This window comes from Spermophilus citellus, assembly GCF_964194105.1.
Source record: "Spermophilus citellus genome assembly, chromosome: 5".
In the NCBI taxonomy this organism is placed as follows: Eukaryota; Metazoa; Chordata; class Mammalia; order Rodentia; family Sciuridae; genus Spermophilus; species Spermophilus citellus.
The window spans coordinates 38,882,966-38,904,878 of NC_138186.1; the positions used below are offsets into that span (position 1 = coordinate 38,882,966).

Here is a 21,913-nt window from a genome sequence, read left to right on the forward strand (position 1 = left end):
CAAGGTTGCTCTATGTTCATCAAGGGAAACACAGCAAGAAGGTATCACAATGTCACCTATATATATATAAATGCACCAATGTTGGAGCACCCAATTTTATCAAACACTACTAGACAAAAAGGAAGCCATAGGCTCCAGCAAAAAACAAAACAAAACAAAAACTGGGGGACTTCAGAGCCCTTCTCTCCAGGAGGTAGATCTTCCAGATGAACAATCAACAAGGGAATGTCAGAGTTAAGTGGCACTATGGGACAAGTGGACTTAACAGACATTGATAGAATAGGCCATGCAACAGCTGTGGGGTACACATTCCACTCACCAGCACAAGGAACATTCCCCAAGGTATATTATGTATTAGGCCACAAAGCAAGTTTTTAAAAATACCAAAAAATCTTATATGCTTTCCAATCATGATGAAATTAAACCAGAAACTAAGAGCAGAAGAACCTACAGAAACCTCACAAACACTTGAAGATTATGCCTCACACCATCAAACAAGTGAAAAATCCCTAGAATCAGAAGAATATGGAAAGACAACATATCAGAACTTGTGGGATCCAGAAACAGCACTATGAAAAGGAAAGACTACAGGAAACTGTACCTAAAGACAAAAGAGAGAGACCTCAAGTAAATTTCCTGGTGATGGCTCAGGAAAACAAAAACCAGTCTAAAATCAGGAGAAGGAAAGAAATAGTCAAGATTAGGGTGAAAAAATGCAATAGAAAGTAGAGAAGCACCACCAAAGTTCAAGGGAACAAAGAGTAGTTCTTTGAAAGCATAAAGCAAAGGTGGCAAAACTCTAGCTAAATTAACAACAGAAAAAGAGATTAGACCCAATCCAATACAATGAAAATTGAAAAGGGAGGTCTTACAACAGATACCAAGGAAATTCAAAGGATCATTAGGAAGGATTTTGAACAACTACATGCAAATATGTTGAAAAATCTAGGAGAAACAGACAAATTTAGGGACCCAAAATGAATCAAGAAGATATAAACATTCAGATAATAGGAGGGACAAGTAAGGAGACTGCAGCAGGATCTTATGACAGAGATGAGCTCAGGTCCCAATGGAGTCAATGCTGAATTTGATCAGATTCTAGAAGAAACAATAACACCAGTATCATGTTACCCAAAATATTCCAAAGCCTAGACATGGAAGGAACTTGTCTAAACTCAGCCTCCAAGTTCACTGTGTTCCTGATTTAAAAACCTGACCAGGCTCTCTCTCTCTCCTGCTAGCCCAGAGTAATCCTCGCTGCCCTGCTGGGCGGCTGGAGGCAGGAACCAGGGAGGTGAGCCGTCTGGGACCTAGCAATATAAATAAGGAGGAAAGATCTCCTGAGGATGGTCTCCCACTCAGAACTGAAGCAGCTTTTCTGCACAGCTGATGCAGTGTGTTTCGACGTGGACAGCACTGTGATCAGAGAGGAGGGGATCGACGAGCTGGCCAGGTTCTGCGGCGTCGAGGATGCTGTGTCAGAAATGACACGGAGAGCCATGGGTGGGGCAGTGCCTTTCAGAGCTGCGCTCACTGAGCGCCTGGCACTGATCCAGCCCTCCAGGGAGCAGGTGCAAAGGCTCCTGGCAGAGCACCCCCCACACCTGACACCCGGCATCAGGGAGCTGGTCAGTCGCCTGCAGGAGCGGAACGTCCAGGTCTTCCTCATCTCTGGTGGCTTTCGGAGCATTGTAGAGCACGTTGCTGCCAAGCTCAACATCCCTGCAGCCAATGTCTTTGCCAACAGGCTGAAATTCTACTTTAATGGTGAATATGCAGGTTTTGATGAGACACAGCCAACGGCTGATTCTGGTGGGAAAGGAAAAGTTATTAAATTTCTAAAGGAAAAATTTCACTTTAAGAAAATAATCATGATTGGAGATGGAGCCACAGACATGGAAGCCTGTCCTCCTGCTGATGTTTTCATTGGATTTGGAGGAAATGTGATCAGGCAGCAGGTGAAGGACAACGCCAGATGGTACATCACTGATTTTGTGGAGCTCTTGGGGGATCTCGAAGAATAATCTCCATTTTTTTTTACATAGCTCGTGACAACTTCAGATTAATTTTTACAAGTTACACAGATTGACACTATTTGATTACAGTTGCCTGTGACAACTTAATATATAAAGTCGGTACTGATTTTCTATATGTTCAAGTAAATTATAGTTAGGACTCCTAGAAGATTGCTTTCTTTTTCTTTTTTAACTGTAGTTCTGGTATTGTTATGACCATCAATTACCTGGAGAGTTGTATTATCTGAATTCCTGTGTACCCTGTGTACATTGCTGGCTGTATTTTACTTGAGGCCTTTTAAGGGTGTATGGTAAAATAAGTACCTTCCCTCTGGCAGCATCCATTCGGCAGTCTCACGGGAACCCTGGTTTTCCCCTTTGGTGTACAAATAAAAATCTATCCACCCTCCAAAAAAAAAAAATAAAAAAAAAATAAAAACCTGACCAGGACAGAACCACAACAACTATGAGCAGAACAATGTGAGGGGGACGTCCCTGCCCAGGAATGGAACCAGGTGTTGTGGGGGGTGGAGACAGTGGTGAGTGCAGTGCAGGTCTCCTAAGTGGTTTTGGGAGGCTGCAGGGGAACCTGCTCCTGGGGCTTTTCTGCTGCTCCTGTAACAGGCACAGTCTAATTAGATTTCTGTTGGACTGGGGAGTATTGGGGTGTCAGCCTGGTGAAGGATGAGAGCCTCCACTAGGCTTTTTGAAGAGATGACTCTTGTCTGCAGTTTGTGAGCTAGAATTACGACAGCATGAGACAAAGATGCTCCAAAAGGGTTCCATCATTTTCAGGGTCATCATGGTTAGAAAGTTAAGATTCTTTGTGTTTAGAGACCAGAAGAGGAGAGGGAGTGTAGGTTGAGACAGAGCAAGTGGCTGACCTTGGGATTGCTCCCATGGGTTGTTGTCTGAGGGGACATGGCCTTGCCCCACTGAGGTGGGTGCCCTGGCCAAAGTGCCCTCACAAGTCTTCAAGTGCAGAGCATGCCAGACTCACCATCCTATGGTGGAGGTGATAGGATGCCCAGTGACCCCATGGAGTGGAGGCAGCTAAGGCCAGCTGAGGGCAGTGAAGGACTGTTGGCATCTAGGCAGTGTCAGTTCTTAAAGCAGTTAGCATCACCCTATCTGGGTAATGGGGCTGAAGGAAAGCCCAAGTGTGCTCTTAGTGCTTTCTCACGCTTCTTGTTTCTCCATTGGGGCTGATGACCATGGCCCCAAAGGCAGAGATCAGATCTGGGAGCCAGTCTGGACTCCCAGGTCTTATAGATAGACTATGGGTGGACTTTAAAGTAGAAATCAATTTTTGGGGTGTGGTGCTGGTTTTTGCTCAATTTTCTTCAAGATTTATTCAAACATTGGTACTTCTTCATTATATTTTGCCAAGATTTTATAGGTTCAGGACCATCATCCTTGCAATTTCCTATGTGAAAATTTTGTAATCCAAAAAGTTTGTATTCCTTATGTCGGGAAGTATGGGATATGAAGAAGGAGATGAAAATATAAAAACAAGTGGATGGATAATGTTTCAGTTGCATGTGCATCAGGAAAACAATTGTTTAACCCCTTGTCAAATACATTATTAGTTCATTTAATGCTTTGAAAATTCCAGCTTCGGACATAGTAGAGTTATGTTGAATTATAAGTCATTAAAACTATGGTGATCCATAGCCTTAAGAGAAACCAATTTATTTTAACAATGTGTAATGTGAATTGTGTTTGATTCTAAATACTTTTTGGAATGAACATTCTATTTTCATTTGCCTAAGCACCAGATATGTGGAGAATGTGAACTTCAGAAGATTCCAAATATTTGCTATCAATGGAGGCAGGAAAACAGGGAATAAGAGGACATGGTGGGAAAGGTCAGTTATCATCCGTCTATTCCACTCACTTCATTCTGAAGTCCCAGGCAGCCTGTTTTGCATTGCCAATCTGCAAGATGAGCTAGGCATTGCCAATCTTGGCAGAGATGATCTGGCAAAATAAAGGAAGACATAGAAAATAAAATCCGAATATGCTAGTAGTTTACAAAGATATTTTTGACACAAAATTTGAGTGGTAATGTTAAATGCTGTTTCATTAAGAATTTTTTAAAAAAGGTGGTGTTTAAACTACAAGCCATGGATGCAAAGTAAGGGATTATGGTAAAGCCCTACTTTCATTATGGGTTCTGACAACAACCCTTTAAGATAAGTAGTATTATTCTCATTTTATAGAAGATAGAAGAAACTGAGATTCAGAGAATTCACCCAGCTAATATTTGGCAGAAGGAGAGTTCAAAGTCTAGGCTGCATGATGCAAATGGCAGTAACTGAAGAGGCTGTGTACAATCCTAGGTAAGACTTTATTATACTTTTGCTTTTTAAATTAGTCCTTTCCTGCATGCTACTATATTGATCAATGTTTCTGCCCTTCCTTAATGTTACTTCATTTCTTCCCTTCTATTGATATATTTTATTCCCTATTGTGGTTTCACACAACTGGATTATGCAAATGAAATATTAAGTCTAAAGTTATCCAGCACCTCTTTTTTCCCCAGTAACTGAACAACCTTAAAATGTTTTAATTCTCTAGACTTTTCCTGTGTGAATGTTATTATAGTATTATAGATCTCTCTTTTTGAGTTTTTTTTTAACACACACATATCAATAAGAATAGGATTTTACCTTGTTTTAACATACCATAGCAGTTACTCATTACTTATGAAAACAATGCTTTCCATGTATGCCCTATGTATTCATGTAAGCATGTTTGTATTTCAGATGCCCTTGATGATAGCGTAGCTGGGAATCAAATTCTATTTTGATTACTTTGGTGCAGTTTAAGGATACAATATAACTGTATTCTGGTTTCTACTAGTGGTATTGAATAATAAATAATACATTTATTATTTGTTTTTATAGACATGTTATTCTTCTGATTGTTGTAAATTTTCTTGTTCCTAATATTCTTTTTAAAATGTCATTTAAAAAATATTGTTTAGATGTTGATGGACCTTTATTTTATTCATTTTATTTATATGTAGTGCTGATGATCAAACTCAGTGCCTCACACATGCTAGGCAAGCATTCTAACACTGAGCCACAACTCCAACCCCCTGGTATTCTTAAATCTATAATATGCCTAAGTGAAGACTTATTTTTTTTTCAGTAATTCCTTATTGTTTTTCTCCTCTTACAAAAAGACACTTGGAACAAATAAATATAAAATGGTATATATCATATTTATCAATGGCCAAATACACATTTTCTTGTTATCCCCCACAGGAATAAACTAATGAAATTTTCAGAAGAACACTCACCCACCCCTCCCACCTTCTTTAAGGAGAAAAAGTCAATTCTTTTAATTATCCATAATTTTTAACAATGGATTCTCAAAATCAGTAATCTAAATCTACTCAGGGACAAGACATCTATATCAAAAAGTTAAAAAAAATACACATGTGTACACACTCACACAATGAGTGAAATGATGTTGCCCAGAAACTATAACTAATGAATATTCTTAAAAGTTTTTCATTTCTTATGAGTCTTTTGTGTTTAGATCTACACAGTGTATAAAACAAAGCTGAGTGCAATGTATGTATATATGTACATAGTTTCCCATCCTAAAAGAAAGCATTAAATACAGGTATATTTAGTATACACAGAACACAAAATTCTGATTTCCTATACCTTGGAGGTAATGCAGAAGGCAGACACATACCAAAACTACATGTGACCAATTTACTCTGACTGTTTGGCTCACAATAATGTACAAAATTTGAGCAATGATTAATAACCAAGTGTATTTTTTCACTAAAATTTATCTTTAGGCCAATACTTGAAGAGTTGAGCTTTGCTAATGCTTTCAATTAAAGATTCCTTTTTAACAGGTTTTCCATCAAGTGGAAATATGCACAACAGTTATTTCAAGAACAAAGGGGGTGATTTTTCCCTGTCCTTTAAAAAATCATTTGTAAAAATCCATTTCAAGTAATCCCTTATTTTATGCTTACATAATTTTCCACTTTATGAAAACAATCTAGAAAGGCAGAAAATAATATAAAATGTTTAAAGGGTCATCATCAAAATAAACAAATGAATTTTAAATTTATTTTTATATAGCTTCTGAACTAGCTAGGTCCCAAGCTGAAAAGTACCTAGAGATAGCTCTGACACCCTAGGTTCAAGTTTCCACGTACATAACAGCTTCAGTTCTCCAAAACACTAGGGGGATGGATTTCAGTTCCATGTCTAAAATTTTCTTTAAACTCAAAGGTAATTCAAAAGAAACTGGTATATATAATAGGGGGTAGAAACATTTGAAATTTTTTGTGGGTGAAGATCATTAAACTATGGCAAGTCACAACCCTGCATAAGTGCAAATAAACACTGGAAAGCCCAAAACCAAAGCCAGTACGTGAACATGCACAATCCAGGATTCAATGACCAAAGTAACCTCTTCATGGCAGAAGTCAGTGTTTCATGATGGCTGCAGATTATGTCCCCACTCTGAAGTCCCACTCTGTGATAATTCATAAATCCAAACTTAACTCAAGAACGTGTAAATCTGAAGTGTGAATTTGGAGAGACAGTACAAACAGCAGTTGAGGGGATCCAACATGGCGGCGGGTGTGGAGAGAACAAGTCTCTGACCTCTTCAGCTGTGCAGGCATAGGGAGTCGTAAACAGTCTAAATGCTGTTTTCTCAGGATCACTAGGCAATGCTGAGCTGATGTGGATCTGGGGCGAACAGTCTGGGCCTCTCAGAACACACACTGAGCCCGGATTGGCTGAATTCAAGCTCCCGTTTGCCTGCTTCCTGCAGACAAACAGCTGTGACTCAGCACTAATCCATCCCGCTGAAACAACTGGTCAGCCCTTCTGATCCTATGGAGGTAAATGCCAACCGAGCCTTCATAGATAGTGGCCACAGGTTTGAAACGGGGCTTGGGAGAGACAGTCAGGACCCACCCATTGCATTGGTCACCAGCAAAGGGAAACGAACTATCGCCATTAGCAAGAGATACAACCATGGCAGAGAACTGACGTCACCAGACTGCGGCAGAGGAGATAACTTTATTGAAACCTGCGGCTACAGCATCAAATAAATTTATAGGAGTAAACAGTAACTCAGCAGTCAAACAGAAAAAGAAGTAACATGAGCAGCATGAAAAAGCAAGGAAGAAAAGGAGTACAAACAATGCAGGAAAGCCTAAATATTCAGGAGGACATAGAGTCATCAGAAAAATGGTCATATAAAGAACTCAAGGAACACCTTAGACAGATGGAATGGAACCTTAAAGAGGATATGAGACAGCAAATTCAAACAGTGAAAGAACACATTGAAAACGAATTACATAAACAGATAAAAGAAGAAGTTAAGAATCTTTATCAGGAGATAGAGATTATAAAAAAAATCAAACAATAATTCTAGAAATGCAGGAAACTATAAACCAAATTAAAAACTCAATTGAGAGTATCACTATCAGAGTGGAGCAAGTAGAAGCCAGAACGTCAGATAATGAAGACAAAATATATCATCTTGAAAAGAGTCTAGCCAACTCAGAAAGGCAGGTAAAAAAATCACGAGAAAAACATCCAAGAGATATGGGATAACATAAAAAAACCAAACTTAAGAGTCATCAGGATAGAGGAAGGTATAGAGATTCAAACCATGGGAATGAGTGACCTGCTGAATGAAATAATTACAGAAAACTTTCCAGAAATAAAAAGGGAAATGGATATACAAATTGTAGATGCATACAGGACACCGAGCATACAAAATCAAAGTAGACCAACGCCAAGACACATTGTTATGAAGATATCCAATATACAGAACAAAGAGAAAATATTAAAAGCTACAAGAGAAAGGAGGCAGATTACATTCAGGGGTAAACCAATAAGGTTAACAACGGATTTTTTATCACAGATGCTGAAAGCAAGAAGGTCATGGAACAATATATTTCAAACACTGAAAGACAATGGATGCCAACCAAGAATTCTGTATCCAGCAAAATTAAGCTTCAGGTATGACAACGAAATAAAAATCTTTCATGATAAACAAAAGTTAAAAGAATTTGCAGCCAGAAAACCAGCATTGCAAAGGATTTTGAGCAAAACACTACACAAGGAAGAAATGAAAAACAATAACCAAAACCATCAGTGGGAAGTGCCTCAGTAAAGACAGAGGGTGAGGGGAAAGATAATCATGGAGAAACAAACTAAATTTTTTTAAAAAAGGATAAATAATCAAACATGGATGGAAGTACAAACCATATATCAATAGTAACTCTGAATGTTAATGGCTTAAACTCTCCAATAAAGCGACACAGGCTCGTATCATGGATTAAAAAAACAAATCCAACAATATGCTGCCTCCAGGAGACACATCTGATTGGAAAAGACATACACAGGCTGAAGGTGAAAGGATGGGAAAAAATATACCACGCACATGGTCCTCGTAAGCAAGCAGGGGTGGCCATCCTCATATCGAATAAAATCGACTTCAAGACTAAGTTAATCAAAAGGGATAAGGAAGGACATTATATACTGTTAAAAGGAACCATTCACCAACAAGACATAACAATTATCAATATTTGTGCACCAAATAATGGTGCTGCGACATTCATAAAACAAATTCTCCTCAAGTTCAAGAATCAAATAGACCACAACACAATAATTATGGGTGACTTCAACACACCTCTCTCACCACTGGACAGATCCTCCAAACAAAAGTTGAATAAAGAAACTATAGAACTCAATACCACAATCAATAACCTAGACTTAACTGACATATATAGAATATATCAACCATCATCAAGTGGATATACTTTTTTCTCAGCAGCACATGGATCCTTCTCAAAAATAGACCATATATTATGCCATAGGGCAACCCTCAGTAAATATAAAGGGGTGGAGATAATACCATGCATTTTATCTGATCATAATGGAATGAAACTGGAAATCAATGATAAAAGAAGGAAGGAAAAATCCTACATCACATGGAAAATGAACAGTATGTTACTGAATGATCAATGGGTTACAGAAGACATAAAGGAGGAAATCAAAAAATTCTTAGAGATAAATGAAAACACAGACACAACATATCGGAATCTATGGGACACAATGAAAGCAGTTTTAAGAGAAAAATTCATCCCCTGGTGGTCATTCCTCAAAAAAAGAAAAAAACCAACAAATAAATGAGCTCACACTTCATCTCAAAGCCCTAGAAAAGGAAGAGCAAAACAACAGCAAATGTAGCAGAAGGCAAGAAATATTTAAAATCAGAGCGGAAATCAATGAAATTGAAACAAAAGAAACTATTGAAAAAATTAACAAAACTAAAAGTTGGTTCTTCAAAAAAATAAATAAGATCGACAGGCCTTTAGCCATGCTAATGAAGAGAAGAAGAGAGAGAACTCAAATTAATAACATATGGGATGAAAAAGGCAATATCACAACAGATGCTACAGAAATACAGAAGACAATTAGAAGTTATTTTGAAAACCTATATTCCAATAAAATAGAAGATAGTGAAGACATCGATAAATTTCTTAAGTCATATGATTTGCCCAGAATGAGTCAGGAGAATACACACAATTTGAACAGACCAATATCAATGGATGAAATTGAAGAAGCAATCAAAAGACTACCAACTAAGAAAAGCCCAGGACCGGATGGGTATACAGCGGAGTTTTACAAAACCTTTAAAGAAGAATTAATACCAATACTTTTGAAGTTATTTCAGGAAATAGAAAAAGAGGGAGCTCTTCCAAATTCATTCTATGAGGCCAACATCACCCTGATTCTGAAACCAGACAAAGACACCTCAAAGAAAGAAAACTACAGACCAATATCTCTAATGAACCTAGATGCAAAAATCCTCAATAAAATTCTGGCGAATCGAATACAGAAACACATCAAAAAAATTGTGCACCATGATCAAGTAGGATTCATCCCTGGGATGCAAGGATGGTTCAATATATGGAAATCAGTAAATGTTATTCACCACATCAATAGACTTAAAGATAATAACCATATGATCATCTCGATAGACGCAGAAAAAGCATTCGACAAAGTATAGCATCCCTTTATGTTCAAAACACTAGAAAAACTAGGGATAACAGGAACTTACCTCGACATTGTAAAAGCTATCTATGCTAAGCCTTAGGCTAGCATCATTCTGAATGGAGAAAAATTGAAGGAATTCCCTCTAAAATCTGGAACAAGACAGGGATGCCCTCTATCACCACTTCTAATCAAGATAGTTCTCGAAACACTGGCCAGAGAGATTAGACAGATGAAAGAAATTAAAGGCATAAAAATAGGAAAAGAAGAACTTAAATTATCACTATTTGCGGAAGACATGATTCTATACCTAGAAGACCCAAAAGGGTCTACAAAGAAACTACTAGAACTAATAAATGAATTCAGTAAAGTGGCAGGATATAAACTCAACACGCATAAATCAAAGGCATTTCTGTATATCAGTGACAACTTCTGAAACGGAAATGAGGAAAAACACTCCATTCACAATATCCTCAAAAAAAAAAATACTTGGGAATCAACCTAACAAAAGAGGTGAAAGATTTATACAATGAAAACTACAGAACCCTAAAGAGAGAAGTAGAAGAAGATCTTAGAAGATGGAAAAATATATCCTGTTCATGGATAGGCAGAACTAACATTATCAAAATGGCGATATTACCAAAAGTTCTTTATAGGTTTAATGCAATGCCAATCAAAATCCCAATGGCATTTCTTGTAGAAATAGATAAAGCAATCATGAAATTCATATGGAAAAATAAAAGACCCAGAATAGCAAAAGCAATTCTAAGCAGGAAGTGTGAATCAGGCAGTATAGCGATACCAGATTTCAAATTATATTACAGAGCAATGGTAACAAATCCAGCATGGTACTGGTACCAAAACAGGTGGGTGGACCAATGGTATAGAATAGAGGACATAGAGACTAATCCACAAAGTTACAACTATCTTATATTTGATAAAGGGGCTAAAAGCATGCAATGGAGGAAGGATAGCATCTTCAACAAATGGTGTTGGGAAAACTGGAAATCCATATGCAACAAAATGAAACTGAATCCCTTTCTCTCGCCATGCACAAAAGTTAACTCAAAATGGATCAAGGAGCTTGATATCAAATCAGAGACTCTGCGTCTGATAGAAGAAAAAGTTGGCTCCAATCTACATATTGTGGGGTCGGGCTCCAAATTCCTTAATAGGACACCCATAACACAAGAGTTAATAACAAGAATAAATAAATGGGACTTACTTAAACTAAAAAGTTTTTTTCTCAGCAAGAGAAACATAAGAGAGGTAAATAGGGAGCCTACATCATGGGAACAAATTTTTACTCCTCACACTTCAGATAGAGCCCTAATATCCAGAGTACCCAAAGAACTCAAAAAACTAGACAATAAGATAACAAATGACCCAATCAACAAATGGGCCAAGGACCTGAACAGACACTTCTCAGAGGAGGATATACAATCAATCAACAAGTACATGAAAAAATGCTCACCATATCTAGCTGTCAGAGAAATGCAAATCAAAACCACCCTAAGATGCCATCTCACTCCAGTAAGATTGGCAGCCATTATGAAGTCAAACAGCAACAAGTGCTGGCGAGGATGTGGAGAAAAGGGTACACTTGTACATTGCTGGTGGGACTGCAAATTGGTGCGGCCAATTTGGAAAGCAGTATGGAGATTCCTGGGAAAGCTGGGAATGGAACCACCATTTGACCCAGCTCTTGCCCTTCTCAGACTATTCCCTGAAGACCTTAAAAGGGCATACTATAGGGTACTGCCACATTGATGTTCATAGCAGCACAATTCACAATAGCTAGACTGTGGAACCAACCCAGATGCCCTTCAATAGATGAATGGATAAAAAAATGTGGCATTTATACACCATGGAGTATTACGCAGCACTAAAAATGACAAAATCATGGAATTTGCAGGGAAATGGATGGCACTAGAGCAGATTATGCTTAGTGAAGCTATCCAATCCCTAAAAAACAAATACCAAATGTCTTCTTTGATATAATGAGAGCAACTATGAACAGAGCAGGGAGGAAGAGCAGGAAGAAAAGATTAACATTAAACAGAGACATGAGATGGGAGGGAAAGGGAGAGAAAAGGGAAATTGCATGGAAATGAAGGGAGACCCTCATTGCTATACAAAATTACATATAAGAGGTTGTGAGTGGAATGGGAAAATAAACAAGGAGAGAAATGCATTACAGTAGATGGGGTAGAGAGAGAAGTTGTGAGGGAAGGGGAGGGGGGATAGTAGGGGATAGGAAAGGTAGCAGAATACAACAGTTATTAATAGGGCATTATGTAAAATTGTGGATGTGTAACCGACGTGATTCTGCGCTCTGCATTTGGGGTAAAAATTGTGAGTTGATAACCCACTTCAATCTAATGTATGAAATATGATATGTCAAGAGCTTTGTAATGTTGTGAACAACCAATAAAAAACAAACAAACAAACAAACAGGGGTTGAGTGGACCTGCCTGCAACAATTTTTATTTTTAACTTGTTTTTTCCTTTAAGGCTGCAGAAGATCTGCACATAAGCAAGGCAATTAATTCTCATAATAAAAATACCCCCTTACAAATAGCCAAAGTGTTCAGTCAGATTCCATGGTGAGTATATGCTGTAGTACATTCTATTCCACAGGTGTACATTCCAAGTTCACGATTGTTTTTAACAAAAAAGCTGGTGTTTATCTGTTTTTCACCACAATGAAAGTTAGCTTGATACTTTATAAATTAGGATAAGGTGTTTACTCAATCATCTTAGAAACATTCAGGGTGCTAGAACATTGCAAACTTAGAATCTATTCAAAAGCCTGTGGACAGCAGCCATACACCCACCCATACAGCACAGTTTACAGTCTTAGTTTATTCATGTGGTGCTTTTTTGCAAGGCACAGTGGTATGAACTAGAAAACCTGAATGACTTATGTAAAAACCTTGGAAAGACACATGAAGGATGTTATGATAGTCAATCTGAGGCAGGATGCTTCAACGAATTGTTATTAATCAGGATATAGAACATCAGGAGTGAATTCTAGTTAAAATTCACAGAATAAAAACACCTTAAGGTGAGTGACTTATATGTCCTTCTTGATGCTCTTAATAATCTGGAAAATTACAGAGCCACAGACTAAAGGAATGAATGAGTGAATGAATGAATTAGTAAATAAACAAATAAATAAATAAAATAAAAAGAGCCAATAACTAGGATGATTATTGATGCCTCCTCTTCAGGGACATTTTGTGAGGTCTTGGGGACGTAGCCATGCTGCATGACCTTCTTGCTGTACATACTTTTTGCCATCTGGATCTGGGTGGTCAGACCCACCCAGCCTCCCTGCTAGGCTTTGTTCATTCCCCTCCAGGGTCTGCTGTGAGGATGGGCTCCTGCTGCTCCCATGACAGGCGCTGGCTGCAGCCGCTGTGCCTAGGTATGGGGGGGGCAGGCACAAGGCTGGCTGGGCACCTGGCACCAATGGAGGAGTGTTGGGCTAGCCGGATGGGCCAGGAGGCACATGGAAACACGGAGCAGACAGCCAGGACATTCTGGAGCAGCTGCTCTGGCTGCTGTCCTGAGCCTGAAGAGAAAGAGGAAGGAAAGGCAATGCCCAGACAGTGTAGCCCACTGCCTCAGTGAAGCAGGCTCTTGTGCAGAATGTAAAACTGTGTTTTACATCAAGTTATATATGGTATTGACCAGGATAAACTTCCATCCTTGGATTAGCAGGACAACAATTATGGCCTATGCCAACTATCCTTTTTCAAAAATCATAAGGATATTTATTATTCAAAGAGAATCCTATGACCAGAGGCTATTAGATGTAATTGCTATACAGGGAATTGACACATTTTTTTTATATGGGAGATCAAGGTTGGGTCTCAACTGGTCCCAGGACTGAGTAAATTCAACACTGGGCAAAAATGGGCCTAGAGGTGGATAGTAGGGGTTCACGCCAAATTAAGAATGATTTATCTCAGCACCAAAGTGGGCCTTGCTTTCCTTGTGATGCTACACCCATTAAGATGGGCATGTACTCTGAAGGGATGGTCAGTCAGAAGCCACTAACAGTTAGTGCTGGATCACCACATTGTTGATTTTGTAATGATTCTGTGGTTTGGAAGATCTATTTCTAAAGTTACTAACCACAACCTTACTGTACTGAGTAGATTATTGATTAAAGTCCATCTTTAAAGACATCATAGCAATTTACTGGTAGAATTTCTGTCAGGATCACTGTAATACAAATTAGAATGTGCCATTAGACTTCTGTTTACTCTCCTTATATGCCATTTTAAGGCAAAGATTAATTTTTTGGCTTCCAAAAATTTTAGATATATTGTGTATAGAAATGTAAGAAAGAATAAAATTAAGTCTCTCTTTAAAGGATACATGTGCAATGTAAGGTGAAACCAGGTGTTATGGTGGATGGAGACAGCAGTGAGGGCAGTTTGAGTCTCTTAAATGGCATTTGGGAGCTGTAGGAGAGCTTTCTCCAAGGGCTTTCCTGCTGCTCTTGTAATAGGCAGAGTCTGGTTAGACTTGTGTCTTGAGGGAACCTCCCACTGAACTGGTGTGTGTTTGGGGAGTCAGTGTGGTAAAGAATATGCATCTCCACTGGGCTTATTGAAGAGGAGATGGCACTGGTAAGCAGATTGAAAGATATAAATGGATGTCAGGAAGCAAAATTGCTTAAAAAGGGTTCCATTATTTCTCAGGATCATCATGTGCCCTGACTAGCATGGTTAAACTTGTGGGTTTTATCAAGGAGCAATGGGGGATTAGAAAATAAAGATTCACAGATACATATTTTGAATAAAAATAGCTGGTATTGGGTGGAGTATTGCTTGCTGATGAAGAAGCAGAGCCAAAAAATTAAATTACACCAGGAATCTTTATTTATATATGGGTCATTATCAGGTTAAAGACTATACAAGAATTATTCTTTGTACTCAGAAAGTTACAGTAACACTTACACAGCTTTTCCACAGATGCAATTTACAGTTGCAGCAATGTTAGGAGCTTTGTGTATCTCTCAAGAAAGTGCATTGTTTAAAGTTACTGTTAAGCAGGCAGTTTCAGAAGTAAGGGAGCTGATGAAACATTGTGGTTATCTAGCAGGAGAGTTCCTCTTTTCCCAGGAGCAATGTGCCTGAGATCAATGTCAAGGCAGATAAAACTCTTCTGCAGAGCCTCCTCGTGCAGGACATTATCACAGCAGCTAGGCATCCTGCATCCTTGCACAGGAACAGTCCCAGGCAACAGGCTTGTCACAGCTATGAGGTCATCAGAGACCCCAATCTCAGACACTGCTCTCCCATTATCTGTCACTACTCTCCACCATCATGGTTAAGAAAGTTAAGATTCTTTGTGTTTAGTATACCAGAAAAGGAGAGTAGGATATAGATTGACAAAGAGCCAGTGGCTGATCTTGAGATTGCTCCCATGAGCTGTTATCTTAGAGAGGATAACCTTGCCACACTGGGGTGGGTACCCTGGACAAATTGAGTGCCCTGAGAAACCTTTAAGGGGCAGAGCCATGCCATATTCACCATCTTGTGGTGGAGGAGATAGGATGCCCAGTTGCCCTGTGGAGTAGAGAGGCAGGGCAGGCCGAGGCCCAGATGAGAAAAGTGGAGGACTGGGGAACTTCAGGCTTTAAAGCACTTAACAGTATTCTGTATTCCCCTTGGACATCTCTGCTGTTGTCCAGCAAAGGCCTCTCTTTTGGCACCCAATGACTTTGCACCATGAGAAGTGTCTTGATTGTGTAAAAGTAGGAAAGATTGAAATATGGCATTCCATTCCACTTTCCTGCTCTCAGAACTTTCCTGCTCTCAGAACTCATATCTGCCTTTTGGGCCATGTGCCTCTCCTCCCCAAGAGGAGGGACCCAAAGAACCAGACAGAGCCATGGTGCAAGCTTGGGACAGAACAACTACACTACCCCTAGCCAGAGCACCAAAATTTTGACCTATAATTTAAGCCAAAATATTGAGCTATAAAATAGATTTTATTGACCCATGTCTACTGGTTTAGCACATACCTATGGTTTAGCCACTATCTCACCAATCCTTGGGGTTCCTGGTGGGCAAAAGCTCAGAGCGCAAACCCTTCCTAGCTGCCAGCTGTTTGGACACCTGGGAGCTCCAGTTCCCAGTGCAGCCCCAATTCTACCCTTGATAGCAGCCCCCCCAACTTTGGGCAGCCCAACCCACTCAGCCCTTGGGGCTCAAACACAGAAATCCCACAGATGGGTGCCCATGCCAGAACCTTCTGCTTGGGAGGAAGAGCCAAAGCAGCAATTGTCTGGCTGCAGGGTCCTCTGGTGCATCTAATACATCTGCCTCAACCTCTGTAGCTGCTAGCCAGAGGCCAGGGTCTGTGGCCAGTGTTTGTCTCTGGCAGCTCCAGGCAACTTGGGAAAACCACGGTTCATCTCCCTCAAGCCTGGCAGTGTCAGTGACCTCAAAGGCAAGTGGGAGGACAGACTTGTTCACAGGTATCACATTATCCATGGCAGTAATGAGCATCTGCACAAAAAGTAAAGGGACACCCAAAACCAGACAGCACCTTGGAGCAAGCTTGGGACAGAAACATCAACAGCAGCCCCTAACCAGACCCCACCATGGGGACCAAGAAACACAAGACAAAGAGCTAACGGGGGCAGGGAAACACTGGTTTTCCTACACTGAGTGTCATCCCCCAAAGCCTGCCCCAACTCCTAAGCTCATCTTGGGGAACCAGCACCAGTCCCAGAAAGGCTACCTCTTTTCTCATCTGTGCCTCAATGGGATCTGGGAGCTCAAACTTGCTCTCAGAACTCATATCTGCCTTTTGGACCATGTACCTCTCCTCTCCAAGAGGAGGGACCCAAAGAACCAGACAGAGCCATGGTGCAAGCTTGGGACAGAACAACTACACTACCCCTAGACAGAGCACCAAAATGGGTACCAAGGGACACAAGGCAAAACACAAATCAGGGCAAGCAAGCACTGGTGTTCCTATAATGATTGCTATTCCTTAAAGCCTGCATACGCAGAATCCCTTGGGGAAAAAGCACTACCCCTTGGAAGGCCACCTCTACTTGCAAGTCTGTTCCCATGCCATCAATGGGATCTGGGAGCCAAGCCTTGCTTTCAGGTATCATATCTACCTTTGGGGCCATGTGCATCTCATTCCAAAGTGGAGGAACTCAAAGCAAAAGACAGGGCTAATGGATATTCTTGGGCTTCAACACCTTCAGCCCATTTAAGCAGACCATCTCTGTGGTAACCACCTTACATGGGACAAAGAACAACTGTGTTCTTGGAGCCATGGGGCCCACTCCTTTAAGTGCCAAAAGGCCACTCCTTGCAGACACTTGCAAGTCCCCCTCATGGTACCAAGACCATCATGAGAATGTCTGCTTCTAGGTTCACATCTGTTCTGTCCTCTTATCCTGGAAGATCTGCTTCACATGGGTGAACAGTGAAGAGGAAACTGGCCTTTAGGGCCCCATACTTATCTGGTCAGGGATCTCCTGGAAATAGGATCACTGGAGCAGCCCCAGATCCTAGGATGTAGGTCAGGACCTACTCCTGTAGGGTCCAGAAGGAAAATGCTGCCTAAGCCAACTTCCACCTTCTCCCTTTCAGGACCTGGTGTGAGCCCTGTTTAGATGCATACCACAGGGCTTGCCCTGACCTTTGTGATTCTGGGGCAAATCAAGGCTCAGAGACAAAGTATCCCATCCCCACCCACTTCCTAGGCAACTTTGCTCTCAAAGCTGGCTAGGAGGAGGGTGGGGTCTTATTTGGGCTCATTGGTTGGGGTCATTACCACTATAGGCACAGGCCCTCAGCCTGGCTCTCTCTGGTTTTCTTGTAGTTTTGAGCTCTTTGGAGCTTTTGGGCTTTGGCCATTTACTTGATTGGGGAAAAGTGAATGTTGGCAGATTTGGGGGTACCACAGAGTGAGAAGGAATGGAAGGTATACAGATAAGCAGGCTATTGAGGAAATCGCTATTGTCATTTGTAATTGTGGTCCATGTTGAGCCCACACTATCAGGAAGCTCCCTGCAGAGAAATTTCACTGACTGCTCTGCCTGTAGCTCTGAAGCTGTGAGCACAAACAAGATGACCGCCTGCTAGAACACAGCATGAAGGCAAAATGGTGTCCATGAATGTGGCTCCAAAGGGAGCCAGGGGCTGTGGCGCTAAACCTGCCAATGTGCTCAAAGAGGAAGGGAGGGAGGAAGGGCCAAAGCAGCGATTGGCAAGCTGGGGGAGAGGGGGACACTGAGGTTGGGAGTGGGAGGATGTCTCTGAGAGGAGACAGCAGAGCCTACCCATGTAGTCTGGAGGCCTCCATGGTGCAGGTGCTGGGGTAGTAGGGAAATGTCTGGCTGAGGCCAAGTTGAAGCCAGAGGCCTGGCCCCTCCCCATGCACAGGGGGCCCACACATGTGCTTGGCAGTGCATAGTACAGATGTCCCTGAGGGCCTGGGCCTCACCCATCAGAAGGCAGCTGATGTGCTCCAGAGCTTTCTCCTTCTCCTGGTCTATGTCCTCAGCAGTCACTAGAAAGGCCAGTTCTGGAGTTGGTGGCAGCCTCAGAGGGTCCCTTTGGCAGTGTTGCAGCATAGAAAATTTTCATTTATGTGGCCTACTGGTGTTCCCCGTGGATGAGGACATTTCCTCAGCAATGGCTGTCCCGGCCTGTCTTCTACCACCTTCTCACACTGGGTCTTCTTCAGGGTAATTTCTGCAGTTGAAGAGCATCCCAGGGGCAGCTTCCAGATGGATAAACCTGAAGCCCTCCTCTTCAGGACTAAAAGACCTTGAGTGGAGATGTAGGAGCTGCTGATGGCATTTCTCTTGGGCAAGAAGTCATACAGGAGGCCTGAGAGATCTCAGCTCTGTCTTGGGATCTCTGGGTGTGGAGGTTTCCATGCGAAGCCCCAGGCCTGGACACAAAGGAAGGCAGGGAGCTGTGGGTCACCAAGGGCCTAAAAGCAGATTGTGCTCCTCTAATAACATGGGGGTTCCCCCTCTGATGTTCTCTATCTGTGGGGTCTTCCAGTTGCTCAGCCACTCCTTGGCCACTGTCTTCAGGGGCTCTGGGCACAATCTTCCCTGGACAGGGGTCTTGGGTACACCATGATGCTGCAAGCTGGCAAGGAGCAACTTCCTGCTCCTGTGCTATAGAAGGGTTGCTCAATCAGTGGGGTGAGCTGCAGGAAAGGTGGAAAGGTGCAGCAGGCAGCAACATCTTCTTCAGGGGAACAGGCATGTGGAGGATGCAGGTCATGTCTATGTCTCCCAGAAAAGATGGAAGAGTTCATAGGACCTGGGACAAACACCTAGGAGGCACATTTCCCAACCACTGATGAGCAGTTGTAGGATGCCTGCAAGATAACCTGCTAATGCTCCCAAGGCCCCTGGCAATCCAGAGCGATCAATAGTGGAGGGAAGTGGACATCTGGGACCTCTGTGAGCTGTGGTCTCATTTGGGACCCTTTGAGCAGTTCTCTGCCTCCCAGGCTGGGGATAGGGGTGAGGAACAAAGCTTGTCCTGGAAACTACCCATGGAAGCAGAGAAGGTGGGGTTCAGGAATTGCAGAGGAGGGCACAAAGGTTCATTCTTCTGCTTGCGAATGCGGCTTCAGGCTAAACAGCAATGTCAGACCTATAGCCAGGTCTCAGCTTTGGAGGGTATGAGTAGAGAACCTCCAGGCGCGTGCAGAAAACCGTCGACCTGGGCACGAGGCAGGGGCATGCCAGGGAGGGGCGTGCATTTGCAACGTTCTTTGTACACGCACCAGACGCAGGAGGGATAGGCGCGAGAACTGGGTGCCCCTTGCCCCTGTGGGTCTTGGGTAGACTGTGGAGTGCTGGCACTGGGGCTGGGGATCCAGATCCCGCTGATTCACAAGCTGACCCAGTGAGGTTTCCTGATCATGTGGGAAGGGTGGAAGATGTTGGGTTTAAGGGTCAGCAGCCACAGCAATGGCGGGGATCCCTCTCCTAGGGCTGGTGCAGCGCCCTCGCCCAATCCCTGAGGTGGCCAGGATGGCTGCACAGATGGTCTGGTCAGACGGTGGCCAGAGGGCTGAGCAGTTTCTGGTTGGCAGGTAGAAGGCGGCCCTGGGGGCGCGAAGCAGGTGGGGTCTAGGGTGTACACGCGGGTGTTGGACAGGCGGTACCTGCACGTCCTATACAGGGTCAGGCTGCCGGTGTTTCCTTTGGGTGCTCTATATTGGGCAAGGTGGGAAGGGCCCCAAAATGCGCAACACGCATGCCTCCAAGGGTGGAGCTGGGCAGCAGAGCGGAGCCACCCCCAGTTCTCTGAAGGGGGAAGGAAGACAGGGGGTGGGGGGATAGGCAGTGCACCAGCACAGGAATGGTGCTGCAGGTGTGCAGCCAGTGAGCAAGTGTGGATGGTGTCACCAGAATCTCGCTCCCTGCACTTGAGCAGGACACTCTGTCCTCTTCTGTAGCAGTGAAGGTGTGAACTGGCGATTGTGTCAACCTTGCTCTGGTGAGAATGGGCAGTGTTAGATTTGACATCTAGGATCTCTTGCAATGGCAGGGATCCCTCCTCCCATGTCATGGACCTAGAGCTGTCAGACAGCTGTCTACTGTCCTTGTTGGGCCTGGCCATAGGTCACAGGACTGAGGATAACAGAAAACTTTGTCAAAGCAGACAAGCATTAGGAAAATCCCAAACTCCCCAGAAAATTAATTGTAATACCTTACAAGAACTCTTGTTTCAAGATTTCTTGTCACCAGGCCCATTGTGAGAGGTCATCACCAAAAACAGGGCACACCCCCTTTTCCACCTTCAGGACCCACACAGATTTTCTGAAGTCTCTACAAAGGGTAACAAACCACTTACTGGAGTGTGAAAAATTGAGGTAAGATGAAAGTGGAAGTGGTTTCTTTTTGCCCCATTGAGTGTGTTCTTGGCAACTTTGTAAAAAAAATCAATTGATGTTAACATTAAATGTTTGAATTTATTTTTGAATCCTATAATCTGTTGTATTTGTTTCTGTTTTTATGGCATTAAAATTCTGTTGGATTACTATAGCCTTTTCAGGTAGTTAATGCCTCCAGTTTTGTTCTTGCTTAAGATCATCTTGCTTGTGATCTTTTGTGGTTATATGAATTTTAGGATTATTTTCCCATTTTTGTGCAGAATATCATTGGAATTTTGGTAGGGACTGCATTGAAACTATAGATCATTTAGGATAAGAAGGACAATCTAATAATATTCATTCAGTCTTCTAATTCATAACATGCATATCTTTTGATTTACTTTTGTCTTCTTCATCTTCTTATTTTAAATATATACTCATATATTTATTTTTTAATTGGTCATAATTGTACATATTTCTAAGGAGTGGTGTGATATTTCAGTACATGTATACAATGTGTAAGTATCAGATCAGAGTAATTGGTATGTCCATCACCTCAGACATTTATCATTTCTTTGTGTTGGAGAGCATTCATAATCCTCTGTACTAGTTATTTTGAAATATACAATTAAATATCATTAATCATAGTTATCCTACTGTGCTATAGAACATTAGAAGTTATTCCTTCTATCAAACTGGTCCTGTACCTGTAACCATCTTCTCTTTATTCTCCTCCTTCCACTGTTTTCAGGCTCTGGTCACCACTATTATCCTCTCTACTTATAGCAAATCAGCTTTTTAAGCTTCCACGTATAAGTGAAAACATGCAGTCTTTGTCTTTCTGTGTCTGACTTATTGACAGGATTTTAAATTTTTTTTTGTGGCTGAATAATAATTCATTGTGTATATATACCACATTATCTGTATCTCTTGTTATCTCTCCTTATC

The 21,913-nt window shown here is 41.7% G+C and overlaps 1 protein-coding gene across 1 annotated transcript; it reads left to right on the forward strand.

The window, feature by feature from the left end:
* The first annotated feature begins 1,332 nt into the window (after positions 1-1,332).
* LOC308649660 (phosphoserine phosphatase) lies at positions 1,333-2,422 on the forward strand. The gene has a single exon (XM_081295395.1). The coding sequence runs from the start codon at positions 1,347-1,349 to the stop codon at positions 2,022-2,024; it is 678 nt and encodes a 225-aa protein (XP_081151521.1). The 5' UTR covers positions 1,333-1,346; the 3' UTR covers positions 2,025-2,422.
* Positions 2,423-21,913: the final 19,491 nt, after the last annotated feature.

What these genes read in the sequence shown, in the direction of transcription:
- LOC308649660 (XM_081295395.1), top strand. Translation starts at nt 1,347, where the DNA reads ATGGTCTCCCACTCAGAACTGAAGCAGCTTTTCTGCACAGCTGATGCA.